This window comes from Malaclemys terrapin, chromosome 4 (genome assembly GCF_027887155.1).
Source record: "Malaclemys terrapin pileata isolate rMalTer1 chromosome 4, rMalTer1.hap1, whole genome shotgun sequence".
Classification (NCBI taxonomy): domain Eukaryota; kingdom Metazoa; phylum Chordata; order Testudines; family Emydidae; genus Malaclemys; species Malaclemys terrapin.
Genome location: NC_071508.1, coordinates 96,844,483 through 96,865,862, shown reverse-complemented (window position 1 = coordinate 96,865,862; position 21,380 = coordinate 96,844,483). Strand labels below are relative to the sequence as shown.

The window sequence follows — 21,380 nt, the reverse complement described above, 5'->3', positions numbered from 1 at the left end:
GTTGGGGAATCTCCATCACTGGAGACTTTTAAGAGCAGGTTAGACAAACACTTGTCAGAGATGGTCTAGAGCCCTGCCATGAATGTAAGAGACTGGACTAGATGACCTCTTGAGGTCCCTTCCAGTCCTATAATTCTATGAGCTGGCATTAAAACACACAATTACGATTTGGCCTACCATTTTTTGTTTCTCTAGACTACAAAATTTTAGTAATTTGGGAGATAAAATTCCTTGGAGCTCAATACTTTAAACACCACTTTCTACACCACATCTCCATACCTAAGTCAAGTAGGTCTGCATAGATTTGTCCTCAGCGCTGGTCAATGCTACTCCTCAATCCTCTGGAAGAACTAGTGTTGAGTGATGTGCAGAAATCTTCACATCTTACCACAGCAACAGATACCACTTACTGGTGGGGTAAAATAAGCAGTAGAAGGGCAACATACCCAACTCTTTAAAAGCCCAGGAAGTGAGAGACTAGAGAAACTATTTGTCCCTCTCTTCAGTCATCTCATTCTGTTTACTCTCCTTTTCTGTATAATCAAGCATGAGGCATCTTGCCAGAGGTATCTGGGCACTAAAACACCAAGAAACACTTTTAAAAAAGCCTTTTTGATGTTCTTTAGACAATCAGATGATTCCATGTAGATTTTGTTAAACGTGGGTGTGTCATCAAGCCATTTGATTTGTCAAACATTGATTCCATTTTGTTCCCAAAAAAGCCCAAATTTATTGATCTTCTTAGCATGCTTTAAAACCCATCTGTTTTTCTCAGCAAAATTTTAGCATAGTGGGAACTACAGTAGAAGAACAGGACTTCAGCTGGATGGCCAGATTTTGTTATGAAATTGGGCTAATTGGACCTGTTTTTATATTGCTATGTTATAAGTTTTTATATGACATGATAATCTGATTGATGAATCTACAGCTATTGAGTATATGCTTTTAAAAAACAGAAATCAATAAATGCTAAGTCTCCAGCATTAAAAACCACGACTCATACATTTCAAGGAATTTTGAAGAAAATTAAAAAAAAAAAAACAATATGAATGAAATCCTGGTCCCATTGGAGTCAATGGCAAATCTCTCATTGACTTTTCAGTGGGGCAAGATTTCACACTATAGACTCAAGAAAAATTATGAAAACTGAAAAAATTATGCCAGCACAAGAAAAGTCAATGTGGGGAGGGGGGGAGGTAAGGGACGGGAAAAATACAACATTCAGGACTTGAGGAGACCCAACAAGTGGAATCTATTAGCAAAGCTTCTGAGAACATGTTGCCTTTTATGTCACCAGACTCAGACTTTTTCTACCTGCTATTTTCAGTTCCATTTGCCTTAATGTTGACAATGGAAATGCTGCATATGTTTGTATCTCAGTGACTTACTGAAAACACAGCACAAACATACTGTGGTACCATGGTGCAGGTATTACAGCTAATTCACTGTTCAGTGCTAGAAAAGTGCTACATAGTTTGACCAGAAGATAATTCAAAGTGTTTAAAATTGGCACCATCTTCTTGTTCAAGAAATCGGCTCCCGACCTTTATATTCAACCACACCTACTTGCTTTTATGACAAAAATATGCTTTTGCTACTTTTTACTTCAGTTAGCACTGCAGAGCCAACATTGTTTTGGAAGAGTTGGCTCGATTCTGATGAGTTCATATACCATCCACAGGATAGTTAATTAAATTCAGATAGAAGAACTTTTTCTATTTATGTTGAACTGTGATCTTTCTAGCTCTAACAGTCAGAAACCAGACTGGGTTTTCAGAGGTGGCATTTAGGAAAACAAACATTCTTTTACTCATAAAGGCAGTAAAATATGAAATCACAGACACACAGCCCCACAAATGCAATTCCTATGGGCACTTTTTGGAGAATAACTGCATTTTATAAGAAATCTATGCTGCTACTTAAATGAAAAAGCAACGAGTTAAGTCATGGAGCTTTAATATGCTAAATGAGTTTACAAATTACAGTGCTGATGAGTCAGAGGGATGAATTTGCCCTGTGCCCTGCAGGAGTGATACAATCAGCAAGCTTAGAAAAGGGACATTTGAAAAAAATTCTAAATCCCTTTAAAAGTGATTTGTGACTGCACATATGGATTTTAAGTAAAGTATCTTTAATTGAGCTGCCCATCAGCTGAAAACTAACTTTTAGAGAGAAAAACAAAAATATGTTTAATATCAGAACATAAATCATATACTGGATTACTTAAATCTGCAACTTGCACAAGATTTAAAGAACGAAAAATCACTTCTATAACAAATCAGCATCATTAAAAAGATGTACCTTTAAGTTTTCAACTTCTTCCTTGTTTTCCCTCTTTAATTGCAAAATTGCAGCATGGTACTCTGTAAAAAATAAAGAAGTGATACAGATTAATGACATAACAGTCAAAAATGCCTCTGTCTATGAAAACAACATGACACTCTAGACGCAGTGCCATTTTATACTGTGCTTCCATGCCAAAAAACATAGGTTGAAGCTTCTGAAGAGTAGGCCTGCTAGAAAGGTGGCAAAGAAAATGTAAGTCACATTGATTAGAGTGCATATTCCAGGATCATGTGATATATGTGGCCACACTGACAATGGTGTTAATAGTGACAGAGGATAATACAAATAGCTCTCACATGGGGAGAGGAGTAAAAAGTGTATGGGTGGAGTGGGAATGTATTTCAAATTGAGGTAAACTGAGGTAACTGAAGAAACTTGGGATTTGGTTTTTGAGGTAAAAAGTGCAGTTGATAGCATGCTTCTATCACACACAAAAAGTTTTGAAGGAATATCTACATTTAGTAGTCAAATCTTTCACTGAATTGTATTCAATTTTAAAGCCGATAACATCTACACATAGACTATTTGGACAGGGTGCAGAAAAAAACCAAGTGATTTGAGGCTTGGAAAAATGCCTTACAGCAAGAGGCTTATCAAAAAGAAGATTGAGAGGTGACTTGCTTACTATGTATAAGTACCTTGATGGAGAAGAAATACTAGGCACCAAAGTGCTTTTTCATATATCAGAGAAAGGCAGCATAACAAGAACAAATGGCTGGAAGTTAAAGCCAGACAATTTCAAATTAAAAATCAGGCAAAAAAAATTTAACAGTGAGAGTAATTAACATTGGAACAGCCTACCCAGGGAAGAGAGAGATTTTCCATCTCTTAATGTCTTTAATGCCTTTTTAGAAGACAGAATGCCTGTGTAGAAGATATGCTTCAGTCAACCATGTTACTGGGCTCAATGCAGGGGTACTTTGGTGAAATTCTATTGCCTGCATTATACAGGAAGTCAGACTAGATAATCTAATGCACCCTTATAACCTTAAATATATGAATCTATGAAAAAATATGAATCAAATATGAATGAATAGAACATACAGTTCATAGTTCTATTTACAAATAATTGTTTTCTTACAAAGAAATAAAGTACTATTCCTGGCTTTGGTTGTGATCTGAATCCCTAGCACTGTTTTTAGTACTTTGTAAGACTAAGATTTTATTATATATTTTAAAAAATTGTAAACTGCAAATCACAGACCACACGTGAAAAGATTTCATACAATAATATGTATTTGATTACTATTTGAGTATGGTACTGTAGGTAAAAATAAATGAGTATATCCTTAAACTCATCATGATTCCAATAAATAGGACTCTAACTAATACAATTCACAGTTCAGAGTAATGAAATGGAAAGAAAACCATATGGGTCTGCAAAAAATTAAGCTTGAATTTCAGGGGAAGATGGGGTTGTCAAGACATAACTGCTTAGTCATGAAAATATACTTGCATTTTAGCTTTGAAAACATAATTAAAGACCTAAAACAGTCTTCTCTCTACTGACTTGAAAGCATTCTAGGATAATATTAGCTACATTGATTACATGCTTGGTAGAGCTCTTTCTTTTAATAAGCAAACCAGACTACAAAAGCTGACTGTTTGTTGTGTTTAGTAAGTGGAGTAACTGTCAGTGCTTGCATTCATAAATCACAGTTGGCGCTTGCTCACATTCTTTAAAGAAAGCTTGTTGCAAGTGAGACCGAGGGTCCAAAGGTAGTCAGTCCCTCATATGACACTAAGGAAGCAGCTGCACATTTGGCAACTAAAGCTACTCTCCTCCTCTCTGTCTCCAGTTAAACATATTCAGCCAATGGAACATGGCTCTGCTCCTGCTCCCTGGTACAATTCCTATTGACTCAGTAGAGTAGACTCAGAGACTCTAATTGTAATGAGTGATGAGCCAAGACCGGACTGAACATGTTTAAGAGAAGCATTTCCCTTTGAGGTACTTCATTTGCCCTGGAAAGAGAGACTTAAACTAGCAGATGGCTATAGAATATGTACTGTATCTTTCTCTTGGGAATAGTTGTGATCAAACTACAGAAGTCATTCAACAAAATTCAACATTCTTTGTTGGCCAACAAAAAAACTAAGGCCAAAATTTAACTGATAAGTTTCACTATCTTAGGGTTTTATATGGTGCCTAGTACAAAGAACTAGAGCAACAAAGCAAAACAAAAAACATTCTTTCTTTGGGGCAGAGGAATCTGACTGTGTGTGCCTGCATCCGAAGAAGTGGGCTGTAGTCCACGAAAGCTTATGCTCTAATAAATTTGTTAGTCTCTAAGGTGCCACAAGTACTCCTTTTCTTTTAATTGTTTCTTTAGGGAGAGGGAAAGGATACTTGGTCTTCTACCAGCTGGAGACAGAGACAGTGAAGTCTGTGAGCCATGAAGCATCTAATGTTTAGATCTTATTTAAATTGTTTTAACAATTTTTGCCAGCTTGAAGGAGATATATCATAGCATCTGGACTGATATAAAAGGGAGAAATGACTGGTATTTTTACATTTATTTGGTTGGTAAAACAAGAGAAAAATATGGGACAAAATAACAAGGACAGGCAAAAGCAACCTATAATGTCATCTCCTCAATATCTCTCTTCCCTTAAACCCAACATAAACATGAAATTCATCAGATTTAATGTCTAAGTACATAACTCATGCAGTAAACAATGTAAACCACACCAAAAATAAAGAAAACAAAACCAAATAGGAATCCTAACCAGTTTGTACATAATATACAATTCCTCAGCTCCTTAGTTGCTGCCTGTTTCCAGATTGGCTAACTCCTCTACAGCTACCAAAGAGGAATTCTCCAAACACTTTCTGACGCAGAAGTAAATTAACATTTCTGTAGGGGTAGTGTATAGATTAATATCCGAAGGTTCCAGTATCTCAAGGATCTTGAACATGCCAAAGTAGTCAAGAAAAAAAGACCGGTCTGAAAAAATGGTTTTGTTTGTTTTTTAAACCATGTATTTTATTTAAGAGGCAGAGTATTATTTACCATTTGGGAGTAGCAGTCTTGTTAATTTCTTGCCTTTTACATCAACTCTTTGGATTGGCAAACTCCAGAATAATTTCAGTGGCTTGGAATGCTACAACTCTTAGTTATACGATTTTTTTTTTATTTTTTGAAGTTATCTTATTCCAAAAAATCTTGATGCTTGGGGCAATAGCAGATGATCTAGTGGCCCCTTCTGCCCTTAAACTCTATGACTCTATAAGAAATAGTGTACCCAATCTTCTGCTTAAACATATCACCTCTGGGTAGAAGCAAGTGTCAAGTCTTTGAATTGCTTATATACAGTGTGTTGCACATTGATATAGTGTAATGTATATCTAATATACTTTCTAGCATGATATAAAAGATATACTGTAGCATACCAACTTACTGACCAGTGTAATGTTTATTCCAGACAAACTAAAAAGGAAGTATCTAAAATACAAATATTCCTGATGGGTAATAATGGAGAGTGCTCTTTAAAGTAGATGCTTAATTCTGTAATAAGAATAGATATAAAATAAAATAGTCTTCATCGGTTAATTTAAATATTGTAAAAATAATCTATTTAATAGGAGTTGACACCCAGCAAAGTGTGTTTTATCTCCTCCTTAAGCAAACATTAATATCTGTATGGTACAGTGTATCTGTACCATACAGATATTAATATCTGATGGTACAGTGAAAACGAAACCCAACTGATAAGACCCAGGACTGAATATTATAATTTGTACTGTGCTGTATGACACAGACAGCAAACAAGTGATTCATTCTTCTCCTTACCTATTTATCACAAGGGCAGTCTAATTTGGGACTATTTATTGTGAGCAATTTTAGCCCCTTGATGAAAGGGTCCGGCACACAGAACCAGTGGTCTGAGTTGTCAAAATTATCACTAAGGAAGGCGAGAAGGGAGGAGACTTGTAGGGTTCCAATGGCCATGGCACCCATAGAGCTGCAAAGTTTAAATTTTCTGTCCATACTGGCTCAGAGGGATACAGTGCAAAATACAACAGTACTTAGATGTTGCTCAGAAAAAAGTGCAACCACAATAGTGGTGTAAACACTAGTGCACTGTTGATACAAGTTGCATGTGAATGCAAGGAGTTTTACATATGTACTAGGAGGCTGCAACACCAAAGCAATGTAGGGTAATGATAGCAAGAAAAAAAGTCAGGTGACAGGCACTTTCAGTATCTGCGGATGCAAAGAGGACAAGAGCTGGCAATTTGGGATTTATATGTTATAAGGGAAGACGATAGGAAAGAGTACGTGTGACAGATTGGGTCACAGAGACGCCCCTTGGGACTGTCACCTAATGGGCTGAAACTACCTCTGAGCCTGTTTTCCCTGCCAGCTAGGGACTTCAGTACCCTGTCTTGTTGAGCCAGAGATGCTAGTCTGCTGCAAACACAGACCCAGGTCTGAACCACATCCCCCAAAAGCTGCAGACTCAACAGAAAACGGCTTAGAAAGTGCTCCTGTCTCTAGCACCCAGATACTGATGTTCCCAATGGGGTCCAAACCCCAAATAAATCTGTTTTAGTCTGTATAAAGCTTATACAGGTAAATTCATAAATTGTCCGCCCTCTATAACACTGATAGAGATATGCACAGCTGTTTGTCCCCCAGGTATTAGTCACTAACTCTGGGTTCAGTAATAAGCAAAAAGTTATTTTATTAAATATAAAAAGTAGGATTTAAGTGGTTCCAAGTAATAACAGAACAAAGTAAGTAACCAGGAAAATAAAATAAAACATGCAAGTCTAAGCCTAATACAGTAGGAAACTGAATACAGATGAAATCTCACCCTCAGAGATGTTCCAATAAGCTTCTTTCACAGACTAGACTCCATTTTAGTCTGGGCCCAATCCTTTCCCCTGGTACAGTCCTTGTTCCAGGTCAGGTAGTGGCTAGGGGATTTCTCATGACTGCAGCCCCCTGTGTTCTGTTCCATCCCCTTTTATAGCTTTGGCACAAACCGGGAATCTTTTGTCTCTCTGGGTCCCCATCCCTCCTTCTAAATGGAAAAGCACCAGTTTTAAGGTGGATTCCAGTACCAAGTGACATGGTCACATGTCCTGTGAGACTCCAAGCCTAAAGACATCAGACAAGCCACTGTGGAACATCAATGGACAAGACTTTGTTGATAGCTCCCCACCCCTCCTATGAACTAGAGACATGCACAAACCCTCATCCCATCAGTCTGAGCTCTGGGGGAAGGGGATAAAAATCCCTTGTAAGGATGCTGCCTTGGGTGGGACACTTCTGAGAGTTCAGGTCAAATTGCTTAGAGCAGGGCAGTTATAGTCCTAGGCTGGGGTTCCTTTACCATTAAGGCACACCAAACCAGCCAGACAGAGAGGACTTTGGTTTTACCCCACTGGCTAACCACAAGTCATACAAGCAATTCCCTTAGACACCCCAATTTCCCAGTAACACCACCAGTGCCACTCATTATGGGGCGAATGGTTATGAAAACCAATACCCCAGTAAAAGACAAAAGGTTCTCCCAATTGGAAAGGACCAAGCCCCCAGACCCAGGTCAATATACAAACCAGATTATACGGTCACAGTTTATGTCAATAATGTCACATCCCTGTCAAGAAAAATTGATATCACTATGCTGCTTGGAACTTGGAGAGGACAAAATTTTTAAGCATAAGCAGGGGATCCCCAAGCTGCTTAGCTTAGGTTAGACCGAATGGACATATAGCACTTGCATATTACAGCAGTGTCTATTAGTTTTTCAAACATAAGACTGTAACTCATTTGTGTATATATGTTTACCTGCTTTCACCTTGTAAATAACTCATTTCTTTTTCCTAGCTAATAAATCTTGAGTTAGTTTATTACAGGATTGGCTACAAGTGTTGTCTTTGGTAAGAGATCTAAGGTACAGTTGACCTTTGGGACTTGGAATAACTTGATTTTTGCTGTAAGGGACCATCTATCAAAAGGCATGCATGCATGGGTGGCAAGATAGACCAGAGTGACCAAGAGGACTGTCTAGTATCAGGGGGTAGCCGTGTTAGTCTGTATCTACAAAAACAACAAAGAGTCTGGTGGCACCTTAAAGACTAACAGATTTATTTGGGCATAAGCTTTCGTGAGTATAAACCTCACTTCTTCGGATGCATCAAGAGGACTGTCTGTGACTCCATGTTAAGGCTATTATAGTGCGTTGGGAGTTTACACTTGTTACTTGGCTGATTAAATTAATTATATAACATACAGCCAGTTTGGGGTTTATGTCCTGTTCCTTGACACTCTGCCCTGACTGCACCTGGCACTCAAGGTCATGAGCCACTCCAGACAGTGTGACAAGGATGACAAAGGGAGATAAGGGAAAGATGCAGATTTTTAATAAATTGCTCATATTTTTAGACATTGCAGTTTTTCTTCTTCTACTCAGGGCCGGCTCCAGGCACCAGCCGACCAAGCACGGGCTTGGGGCAGCACCTGGTAAGGGGCGGCCAATCTTGGGGTGGCGGGGGGGCACTCAGGGTGTTTTTGGGAGGGGTTCGGTCGGGTGGCGCTGGGGGGTGGGGTGGGTTGTTTTGGTGGCTGGGCGCGCGGGGGGATTGGGGAGTGGGATTCGGCAGCGGCGCTCCGCGGGGGGGGGTGGCGTCGCGGTGGGGTGCTCAGTGGGGGGGGGTGTTCAGCGGCACGGCTCGGCGGTGTTTGGCAGTGCGGGGCTCGGCGGGAGGTGTGTGTGGCGGTGGGGGGGTTCAGCAGCGCTGCGCTCCGCGGGGCGGGTGTTCGGCTGTGCGGCGCTCTGTGGGGGTTGGGGGGTTCAGCTGAGCAGTGCACCGCAGGGGGCTGGGGGGTTCAGCAGCGCTCCGCGGGAGTCTGGGGGGTTCGGCAGCGCTCGGCGGCATGGCGTTTGGCAGCGCTCCGCGGGGGGGGGGGTTCAGCGGCGCTCTGCGGGGGGCTGGTGGGTTCGGCAGCACTTGGCGGGGGGTTCGGCAGCACGGCATTCGGCAGCCCTCTGCTGGGGGGGGGTGTTTGGCGGCGCGGCGCTCTGTGGGGGGGGGGTGGTTCAGCGGCACTCCGCGGAGGGGCTGGGGGGTTTGGCAGCGCGGTGCTCCACGGGGGGTTCGGCGGCGCGGTGCTCCGGTGTTGTCGCGGTGCTGAGGGTGTGTGTTATGGCGGCGCTATGGAGGGAGGCACTCTTTTTTTTTCCTTGGGGTGGCCAAAAAGTTAGAGCCGGACCTGCTTCTACTACTATATTATTTTTAAAATTAGAGGATCAGAACCAGGCTAGATTAAAGAAGAGGAGAGCAACACTTGAAGCAAATTAAAAGAAGCAAGTTCTGAAGGGGTTGCAGGGTGTTCAGACTCTGCTATCATACTGATTTGATGGTAGTTCTGGGTTTTTTTAAATTGTTAAACTATTAGTATATGCAGGATTGTTGTAGCTATGTTGATGCCAGGATCCCAGGCAGTGCATGAGTCTTCTGTTTGGGGAAGCTTACATGCGAACACTGGACGTTCCCTAGGAGTGGGGGGGCCACCGGCGCCTGGACTATGACTCCGCCCCCACTCTTCATCTTCCCCTACCTTCTTCCTACCTCCGCAGTCCCCTTGCGCACTCCTATCTCTGCCTCTTCCTGCCCCCACAGCACCCTTGCCCACTCCTCTCTTCCTCTTCCCCTGAGGCCCCCTGCCTGCTCCTCTCCGCCTCTTCCCCCTGAGGCCCGCCCCCACCTGCCACCCGCTCCTCTCCGCCTCTTCCCCCTGAGGCCTGCCCCCACCTGCCACCCGCTCCTCTCCGCCTCTTCCCCCTGAGGTCTGCCCCCACCGGCCGCCAGCTCCTCTCTGCCTCTTCCCCTGAGGCCTGCCCCTACCCGCCACTCACTCCTCTCCATGGCAGAGAGGAGCGAGCAACGGGCGGGTCAGACCTCAGGGGAAGAGGCCGAACAGGGGTGGGGCCTTGGGGCAGAGCACGGGCAGGGCCATGGTCTGGGCACCAGCGGCCCCTTCACTTCCAGGGTGCTTCTCTTCTGGTGCTCCAAAGGCGGCACACCTTCAAAGGGAGGTGACCCACACTTCATCTGCGGTATTTGCCCTCCCCTGCATGGGCAGTCTTTTGGGAGGATGCTTAACCTCCCCCAACCTCTTATATGTGCTGCCCATGCCCAGAATATTAGAGAGATGAGGTGGGTGAGGTAATGTCTTTTATTGGATCAACTTCTGTTGGTGAAAGAGACAAGTATTCAAGCTTACACAGAGCAGGTCCCTTATTAGTATTTAAATACATAACAGCTAGTGCTTTAATTTTTTTAGTGATTTCCGATAGTATTTTACAAATATACTTTTACAAATTCCAGAAAATGAGAATACGACAACACAAAACAGGTTTCAAGCAGCTTGAGTTCAATCCATATTACAGAGCTCCAAGAAGGATTAGAAATGCATCAACAGTATGTCAAGGGTCATTGCTCTTCAAAGCATCCCAGATGCAATGTTGCATGCATTTAAACATGACAGATTGCATGACAACCACAGTATGGAGGTATTAAATGGACCTCTGACACGAAGTTTCACTTAATATCTCCATCTCACAACTGCAATGACTTCAAAAAAGACAGAATGTGGGTGGTTCTTTTAAATAAATTATGAATAAAATTACAATGTAAGCACAGAAAGCAATTTTTAAAATAAAGATTTTTAGGTTGGTTAGTTTTAAAGAGACAAAGGGCCATATTTATATTCTGGACTAAACATTTTGAAGTTAGATGTTAGAGGCAAAAGCGGTTTTGTTTTTAAGAATTCCTGCAGCAAAGTTTAAAAAAATGTTGATAGGAGAAAGTCAATCTTAATCAACACAAATTAAGCTATAGAGCAATAGTTTTCTGCAATTATAATCAGAAACCTTCAGCAATTCTTCTAATGCCAAATTTGCAGACAGAATTTATTCTCTGCCACAGATAATTTTGCCTTTGTTTAAAATATTTTTATTTCTTGCCATTTCTATATCACTCAGTACTGTAGAACATTACAAAATATCAGAGGTGCTCATATTTGACGCATGAGTCACTAGACTACCATTGTCACTTGGATTTGTACTGCAATTTCCTCAATGTATAAGAGGCTTCTCTAAAATTAATTGACAGAAGCATTGCTCAAATGATAAGTGTAGTAGAAATAATTATGTATTAATAGGTTAAGTGGTTCCTTTCATTTCCTTACAGCACAATTAAAATCTGCTTTTGCTTCCAGACACTTCTTCACGGATTCATGAATAACTCTGCTAGGAATTTATATACTGGTATCTAACTGCCTTCACACAGCTTTGAAATGGGTGAGGTATTGCCAGTATTTCCTTCTCAGAGCTAAATAAATTCTTGTTCTGAATTAGGAGCAATGTGTTCCACGGGATACATAAAATGTGACAATTCTCTGTTATCATGCTGTTCCTGGGAGCCCCAACATTTTAGTATTGCAAGATTTGTTACTCAGACACAGAACCTTTTGAGATGGGTATTCAAATGAGAGAGATTAATCCAAGTGCTACTTATTTTAATGGGACACTTGTAACTGCGACATGCTAGATGAAACTGAATTGGTTTGATGATCACCATAAACCTCAGGTTAGAATTTTCCCATTTATGCTGCAGCACTACGAGGGGCCTGGTTAATTGTTAGCTTAAAACTTTGATAGGCCCTGAATACATATTCTTTGTAAATCTTTGCATTGTGAAAAAAGGTCATAAATTAGGTACCCACTGCCTTTAAGGAAACGAGAGAAACCAAAGACTAGACACACACAGACAACAAAATACACTCTCTACCCACCTGGTGGTCCCTCCTTGTAAAGTTTTAGGTGAGCTAGAGACAAAAGCATAAGCATTTTAGCCTCAAACAATATATTTATATTTTCATATTCATTACATATATCAGATATAGTACTTGGTGATTCTCATATCAAACAGCAGTAGTTCTAAAGGCTTCATTACTCATCATTGTCATTATTCATTACTGCAAACTGATCTACACTATTATCAGGAAAAATTGTGTCTTGATTGTGAACTGCTTCATCTCTGTTAACTGCTAATAAAGATTACCATAACTTTTAGCAGAGAAGTCATAAGTACATTTTTAGAACCCTTGCAGTCTACACGGATACCAGAGAAACTCCATTTTGAAGTCCCCAGACTCCATTTTGTAATTCTGGCTTCCAATTTAAATAAGGAAGAGTCACTCCACCATTAGATGGAAGCTGCAGGTTATGTAGTACTGAATATAAAATTGGTGGGAAAACCAAATTAGCAGGGATCCAGCAGATCATAACATTCTGAGGTAAACAACAGTGGTGACCATGTGAATAAATGTGTAGTAGGAAAAGAAAAAAAAATGAATGTGTAATAAAAGAAAAAACACTATAAAAAGTGACTAGAAAGCTCTGAAGTGACTGTATAAAAGGCAGTGTGTCAGTGGGCAGCCAAGAAAGTCAGAGCTGAGGTGCTGAAAATGCAGATGGAGCTGAGGAGAATGAACCGGAGAAGAGCAGATGAGAGGAGACTTGAAGAAGCAAGCGAGAAAGCAGCAGCTGCAGCAGCAAGTGGCAATAGCACCAGGAGTCCTGTCAGCAGACAGAGTAAGCTTGTCAGTTATAATTACAGTATAGTCTTAGAATGTGTATGTGTGAACTAATAAAAATGTTTGTGTGTGTGTTGATAATGAAAGAAATTTATAAGATTTAAATCATTTAAGGACTGTGTCAGCAGCCTATGACAGATCAGTCATCTGTAAAGGATGCAACCACTTAGAATCATCTCAGCTGTAGGTTATTGTGGTTGGGGTGCTCTTTAAATTGCTGACGGGATTTGTGTTTTCAGATTACTACTGTATTATGGATTATTGTTTATAAAAATAAAAAGGTGTCTTGTTTTGGAAAAGAATACTGCTTGTGTCAATCAATCATTTATCAGAAGGAATTTCCTTAACTACCCTAGTGATCCATACCGTAGGAGAACAGATAGATGGGCTGTTTTAAGGGAAAACCTTTTAGGGGATATTTAAATTAATCTGTTTTTGAGGGAACCCTAGGTAAACCCAGGAGGGGGCAACAGGTGAGCTATTCTGGGTTACCCTAATTCTGTTTTCAGCGTAACACCACATGTGATTCGATTAACGACAGCTCATGTATGGAAACACCCACTTGTAAAACAAACCTGCAAGCATTGCTACAAAAGTCACAACACAAGATATTATATACGCATATACATGCACGCTGTGGAATGATTAAAACATCTGTCTTACCCACCCACCCCTTCAAGGTTTTCACTTGGACATGACAAATGCCAAGGTCATGAAACTCACCACTTACCATGAAACTCAGTCAACTTGCTTAACAGGACAACTCATCCCAGAAATTATTATGCTCAGCATTTTTCCTCACAGATTTCTATCTTATATAACTTGATCTGAAGCCACAGATGGGGATGAAGATTTTGTTTTTATAAACAAGCAAATAAATAAAAGTGATGTGTTCACTGATGAAGTGGCTATGCTCCTATATCTTGTCTACAAGCCAGGGGGGAAATTTAGTGTATAATTCGCAGGAAAAAAAATCCCCCTAAGCAGTGTATTAGGTGTGTTAGTGTCTGGTAAAATTAAAGCATATGTGACATTACAAGCGATAACAGAAGTATAAGCACAGACTTCAGTTTTCCAGACAGTACATACTACAGCAAGAATCTCTCTCTAATGTGTAACATACCCAGTAACGTGAAAGATGACTAATTTGCTTTGGACACTACACATACATTATACAATGGCTTAGCACATGACATTTATTATCATACCAACAGGAAAAAATATCTGTATAAGGAACAATGCATACAATTGTTTTGCTAAATACAATACACACCTTTCTACCTTTGGCATGTGATACATAGCAAAATTCCTTGTACAGTAAAGAGTTCACATTAGTGTGAGTAAAAAGCACAAGCATTAAACAGGTATTAGTCACCGTAGAATGAACATTCCAGGATGTTGCCTTAAACAAAGTATGTGCATAATATGGTGCCACTAATACCAACCACAGACAAAGGCAAAGAAAATTTAATTTTACACATAAAAATTAACTTGGAGAAGCTCTAAGTGCACTTACAAAAGTTAAAAGAACCATATCAAACCAAACCAACAGCTTTCTCCACCTCTATAGCCCTCCTTTCTTCTCCTTACCCATTCCTGGGTAAATAGATGAGCTTCACACGCTGCCCTAAAAGACAAGTCTGCAACTTAACTGAAAACTCAGCATTCTACAAAATGGTGAAAAGAGGGATTGTGCATGGTCAAGATGATGGTGCTATTCTTTTTAGGCTTCACACTGAATTAGGTGTTTTTGTTTGAGATTTCTTTTGGGAATGGGACAGCAGAAAGAGCAGAGATTTAGACCCCAATTCAGGACAGCACTGAAGCACAGGCTATTTTCCTGAATCAGTGTACCTGAAAAATGCTGAGCTCACTCAACTGCAGCATATCCCTGAAATAAAGCTAAAAGTAATTTAAAGTAACACCAGGCCTACTTCTTCCCAGTTAACTAATCTTTTATATCAATCAGGTTAAGAAGTTTCCCGGATAGATCTTCAGACCACCTTCCAAACATAAGGGTTTGCTTCTCCAAACATCAAATAAGAAATTAGGAGTTCTTCTCTGCTATTAACTGAAAGCTAAATATCATAAGTAGCAAAATTCATAATGAAGGACTCTAAAGTAGAGTAAAGCTTCTTGGCCAGTACATTCATTGCTGTAAAAAGATCTCACTATTAAATGGAGTATAGAGGAGTATCTGAAAAATAAGGCTAAAATAAAAAACTTAACTGCTGGAGAACAAATGTACCAGAAAAAGTTTAAAAACTAATGAGCAACCTACCATTCCTCTGATGTAGCACATCCTACAGTACCGATTCTCCACTCACTCCTAATGATACTGATTCATTGCAGTTCTGAACAGGGTGCTTTCTTCATTTGCTTGCCCATATTCATTACCAGCCCCACTATTCTCAACATTCTGAAGAACTCTCTACATTTCCTCCTCCATTACTTTCCCATGCAATTTTCTGTTTCAGCCGCTAGGTGCCACCAGTACATCCTCCCACATTGCTACATAACTCTATGTGGGTATAACTTAATACCACAGGCATGATCCTGCATGCTTATTCAGTCAAAAATCCCACTGTCTGAATAAGGAACGCTCTAACATTCTGCCCAGCAAACTCAGGCTACAGTAACTGTTGGAGAATATTATTTTCAGCAATTAAAAATCATTCTAGCTTGTATTGGCATTTAAATTAAAAATATAATTAAAAGGAATTTAATATACCTAGAATTAAGGTGAGAATGTAGGCAAATATGGCATTTTAACAAAAAAAAAACAAAAACAAAAAAAAGCCTTATATGCATTTTTTAAACATGCAGTCAATTTAAGCTGAACATTTAAGGCTCGTAAAAACTGTGAACAGTTGAAATGTTCCATTATTTTTTAAAATTCCACTTAAAAGGGTTTTGTATTTAAAATTTTTTACTATAGTGCTTGTAATGCAAATCTTGAATTGTTGTGCTGCTCCATTAGAACCAGCAAGTTAAAATTAACAATAACAAAGGTGAAACTACTCTACTTTCACAAGCAAGCTGAATGAAACAGAAAAAAGGATGCATACAATTTTTGTAGTCTTTTAACTGCATCATTTAAATTATTAGAAGTTTTATAAAATTAGAAATTTTCTTAAACAGGCTGCAGTAATTCCATATAATTAGAATTTTTATTTATTTATTTATTTGCAAAACATCCCTAGTTTGAACTTTGGGGACAAAATAAAGAAAGTGAATTTTTTTTAATAGTATTTTGCTATCACAGTGAATATTTGAAACTCCCTTGGTACAAATGTCATAGTCAAATCAGGTCTAGAGTAATAGTTCCCTGGAATAAGGAATTCCTACATTGCAGAGAAACTTGTGCATACATACACCAAACACAAATAAGCACCCATAAAATAATCACAGCTAAGAGCCCTACCCATAAAATGCAAATGAGAATTAACATGAAATGTACTTAACCTTAGAGCTGCACGTATTTGGTTTTGCCTTCTCTTTCTTTTCCATTTCTTACTTCTGCTCACTCTATTAGTTTTTTTTCATCTTTCCCTGCATTTCTCCATTTTCCCAAATTAATTTCCCTCTTCATCCTGTGTGGTCTTTCACCTATCTTCTGTCTCTTCCCCAAAGATTCCCCTCCCTTTCCCCACATAGTTGATTTCCAACTCCTCCATTGTTACCCTTTAGTTTTCATTGCTCTTTAGTCCCCAAACTATCCAAGGCCCCAGAAGTCAGCTACCCAGTAGCAGCTTACCACAATTTCTTGCTCACCCTTGTTTAAGAGCAGAGGATGGGCAGCCTTACCCTCTCTTCCACCACTACCAGATCTTTCTCAAATTAGTGGGGGGGAAGGGAGACCTGCAAAGTCACCCTACGCCCTAAAATTTCAAAACAGAATGGTCATCAAGGATCTCTGAAGATTCTGGGATAATGAAAGTGTGGGTGGTGGAGGGAAGCAGTTTCCATGTCACTTGGGAGATCCCCCCTGCAAAGAAAATCAGGTGAGGGGGTAATTTGAAGGACAGGTGGTACCGATCCGGGAGTTTGAACAGGCATCTATTGAAATCTGGATATTCACGGTGGTCTAAATAAAGTCTAATTATTGGGACCACCCTCTAATCAAAATTTGATAATTGCTAAATTGTTACAGTAATTATAATTATTAATTTTTTACTATAAATGGAGTGATCTCGGTAAACAGATAATGAATGTCCTAAATAATGGAGGCCAAACATTTCAATAAAATAAAAGGATTCCTACAAGTGTTTGGGCTTCACAAAGGAAAACATGTGACGTCTTGGTGTCTCTTCTGCATAAAGGAAGAACACAGCTGCCATTCCCTCTGACTGCAAAGCAGCATAAAGCACTGTTCCGTGGTAATCACCTGAGTAACTATCTGATTGATCTTTCTTCTCCTGTTACAGGTAAGGCTAAAGCTACAGCTCATTTACTTGATGACAGACATTAATAACATCACCTGTCACTTTTGTCCTCCCAGGAAGGCAGCAATAGAAATATTGCTGTTGGGCAGCTGCAGCCTGATTTATGTGTCAGTAAATATCCTCCCTACTCCATATTTGCGGAAAAATCATTATGTGACTGGATCACATGATACAGTGTGCAATTATCCTGTTACAGTGGCAAGGTTCCAATAGTACGATACAGCAAATAAATGCCACCCAACCAACAAACAGGAGGAGCAAAGTTAATAAGGAATTTCTTCTGAATATTACAAATTCTTCCCACCCATTCCACCCAGCAAAAGATTAAATAAAAGATACTTGTTTGTCCACGTAAATTACTTTTTCAATATACAATGCACCTAATCCCAGACTACACACATACACAGTAAGTACACATTCTATACATTCTGAGGTTCCTGAGAGCCTAGGACAGCCAGAGGATTTAACACCATATGTAAGAAATACCTTCTTATGTAAAATACAATGGATCCCATACTGGTAAGAGCATGTGTTTTTACCATATGGATGGAGATGAAACCAGATGAGGCCCAAAACTCTGATATAAATCCAGATCCAAAATTCTACAATGTTTGAGGTTGTTCTGATCCAAGATTTTAATTTAGGCTCATTTTTAAATCACACAAGTTCACAGGCTGGTTCTGACAAAAGTTGAACACACATGGTGTGTAAGACTGCAGAACAAAATCTGATACAAGAGAGTAAATTCCATTAAACCCATGGGTTTTATTATTAAGCCAAATGGTCTCGTCTGTTTTGGCACCAGATTCCTGGAGCCAAAACCTCAAGTGATTATTCTATTTGTGCTATGTAGAACTGCTTTTAGATACTGGCTTCCCTTCCACTAGTGAATTGCACAGCACACCAAAGTATTACGATCTGACTGCCCTGTGTGAATGTTGCTGGCACAAACTAAAAGGCACCTTATTCATGTTATTGTAATCCTCTTTCAAACAGGACTATGTTAATGCAAACTAGGTACCTTTTGTTTGTGCCAGCAGCATCCATACAGAGCAGTTAGATTGCAACACTTTGGTATGCTCTGCAATTCACATTTCCGTAGTTCGCACTGCAGCACTGTGTGAACTTTGGCTTAACACACAGAGATCTATAATCAGTATTGCTTAATACACTACTGGAAGGTGCTCAGAGCACATCTACATGGTGACACAGAAAAGTTAAGGCAAATCAACTAAAAATATGAAGTCAATGCACATAAGTTAATGCACATTAAACCCTCAGGTGGATATTCTCATTCAGGAGTAAAGTGGCCTTCATTCACATGACAAGTCCTCTGATACTAGTCATGAGAGATGAGCATTGTTTAAGAACCCATATAGAAGAGAATATAGAACAGAACTGGCTGCCTACTCACAAGCCCCAGGAGTAGCCTCTTGTAGTCAGGAGGAAAAGATGAAGGGGAAACTTTGCTCACTGCCCACCATCCTTATTATTAGTTGCATTTCAGTTGGCATGAATGAGATTCTGACATTAGGAGAAAAGATGTCACAGTCATTCCAGATGAGTGACATTTGGAAGGTATAAAAATTTAAAATGGCTGCACTAGTCACAAGTGGCAAGCTGGCTTGTAATAAAAACACCAGCTTCCCAACAGAAATCTAATGCAACTTGCCAAAATATGTTAAATCATACCAAGTTGGAACACACCTATTATATTATAACATTTGTGACAAATAATATAGTAAAACAATTTTAAACTCCTACTTCCATCACCAAATGAACTGGAGTCAAATTGGCAGTTACCATCAATCACAAAAACTCCAACTTCAGTCAATATGCACATAATAGGGGAGCTAATTTATCATTTATACCTAACATATCCCTACCTAATCCTTTCTATTCATTAATAAACTGTTAACTCTATTACAGTTTTTAATACTATGTCTAAATAACAATTGTTAAGATCAAATGAATTCAAGTAACTATGAGGGTATGTCTACACTACCACTTAAGTTGATCTAACTTACATCGTTTGGGGTATGAAAAAGACACCCCCTCTGAACAATGTAAGTTACAGTGGCCTAAGCTCTGTCCATACTGGTGCTATGTCAGCAGGAGATGCTCTCCCACGACATAGCATAGGACTATTCCACCTCCGCAAGAGGTGGAAGCTAACAGGAAATCGCTCTCCGTCAGCATAGAGCATCTTCGCCAGACGCACTTCAGCGGTGCAGCTGCACGGATGTAGCGCTTCCAGTGTAGACCTGCCCTGAGTAAATTGGATCTTGCCACAAATAATGGAACAACAACTGTTTTACTAGGACACACTAAAATGTTCCCTTTTCTGCATCACGTTTCTCAAATGAATAACCCGTCACATGGCAAAATCTCTTTATGTGATAGTTTCCAATAGCCTTTTGTAGGCAATAATACTTAAACATATCCTGAATTTCTATAAACATTACAAACCCAAGAACCCAAAAAAACTGCCAGCCAGAATCTCCTTGAACTACTCTTATCTACCAAAACAATGTGCATCACAAGTCATATTTGACATCCTAGAAGAACAGGCTTTCTAAATTCTATTTTTGCATCTCAGCAATAAAATATGGTTTCTTCCATGAAATCCTTTATTTGTTAAGATATGGCCAATGCAAACCTATAGTAAGTACTCTATTATCAAATCAATAATAAAGCATACACAATATTTATACCAGAAAATGTCATTATAAAGGTTTTAAAATAAAACTGTTGATACAAGTCAGATACTCTGCTAGGGGTCCCAGTCCATGAATGAGGTTCCTAGGCTCTAGTACAATATAACTAATAATAAACTTAAATACTATTAGTTTTATTATTGATGAGTACATAAAGCTTGACAAGAGATAATAAATACAATTATGTAGAGTTTTGAATGGGGGCGGGAAATCACATCAGGCTTTCATTAAAATACAGAATGCTTTGCGGGTTTGAAGTTAATTAAGCCAGATCTTTGCAGTGAAAACTCTAACTCCCTATCCAGGCACAGAAAGTAGGAAGCTCATATGTAAAATATGATCACTTTCTTCATGGTGACATTTCCCCTTGAGGGTCAGATTCCACCATTTCCACTCTAAACAGCCAGAAATAATTATAGTAAAAATGGTGAGATTTTGCTGCTTGAAAAAAGATGTCCTCATGAAACCCGTGAGAATAAGTGTTGGCAAATAAGAACATAAAGTGAAATAGATTCATTTATACTCCAGCATCCAGCTGGTTCTTAAAAAGGACAGGCTCCAAGTGGAGTATTCACTTTTTTTCTTTTTGCCTGAAGAGATCCCTAAAGAATCTGGCTGCTGTTGGCTAGCTGACAAATATAAGTTCTGAGAGACATAGGCCACCTACATAGTGTTATTCCTTATTCATTTGGAAAAAATTACAAATAATAATTCTTTCACTTACAAATATTTCCCTCTTCAGACTACTTTAACTCCACCCTTATAAAGGCATTTAAGTATTATCTCCATTTTACAGAGGAAGAATGAGGCAGACAGTATAAATAATTTACCCATGAAGGAAGTTTGTGTAAAAGCCACGATTAGAGCTCATGAGTTTGTGGCTCTAACCTATGCTCAGACCACTACATACATTGCTCTAGTATACAAGACTTTCATTTGGTTTAAAATGTGTTGAAGGATGGATCCCTTAGTGGCAATCCACAGCACAGCTGAAAGAGGTTTTCATACTTCAGAAACTGTAGAGAATGCATCTGGCATTATTTGGTATTTCCTTTGCTATTATTTAAAACACCTATGTTTCAATAAGAGCTCTCTCCTGCAGAGCCTGGTTTCTCTCTCCTACAAAGAAATCAAAATTCTGTTTATAGCATCAGTCTGTTGCCATAGAAACTGTGGTGCCATAGAGACAGCATGACTTCACTGCAGGATCAAGTATGATGGAAAGACAGGCTGAGGGAGCAGAACCTTGTTTAAAA

At 39.4% G+C, this 21,380-nt stretch overlaps 1 protein-coding gene across 2 annotated transcripts in view; it reads right to left on the bottom strand.

Annotated features, from left to right (window-relative positions):
* Positions 1 to 21,380, bottom strand: part of LOC128836781 (formin-like) — a 248,220-nt gene that overhangs the window by 216,829 nt on the left and 10,011 nt on the right. The window contains exons 3-4 of one of the 2 annotated variants that reach the window (XM_054027364.1): positions 12,159 to 12,191; positions 2,302 to 2,363 (exon numbers count right to left, since the gene is read on the bottom strand). In XM_054027364.1, coding sequence (XP_053883339.1) covers positions 2,302 to 2,363; positions 12,159 to 12,191 — 95 coding nt within the window. The remainder of the gene's footprint in view (positions 1 to 2,301; positions 2,364 to 12,158; positions 12,192 to 21,380) is intronic. The other variant, XM_054027365.1, reaches the window with a different exon arrangement.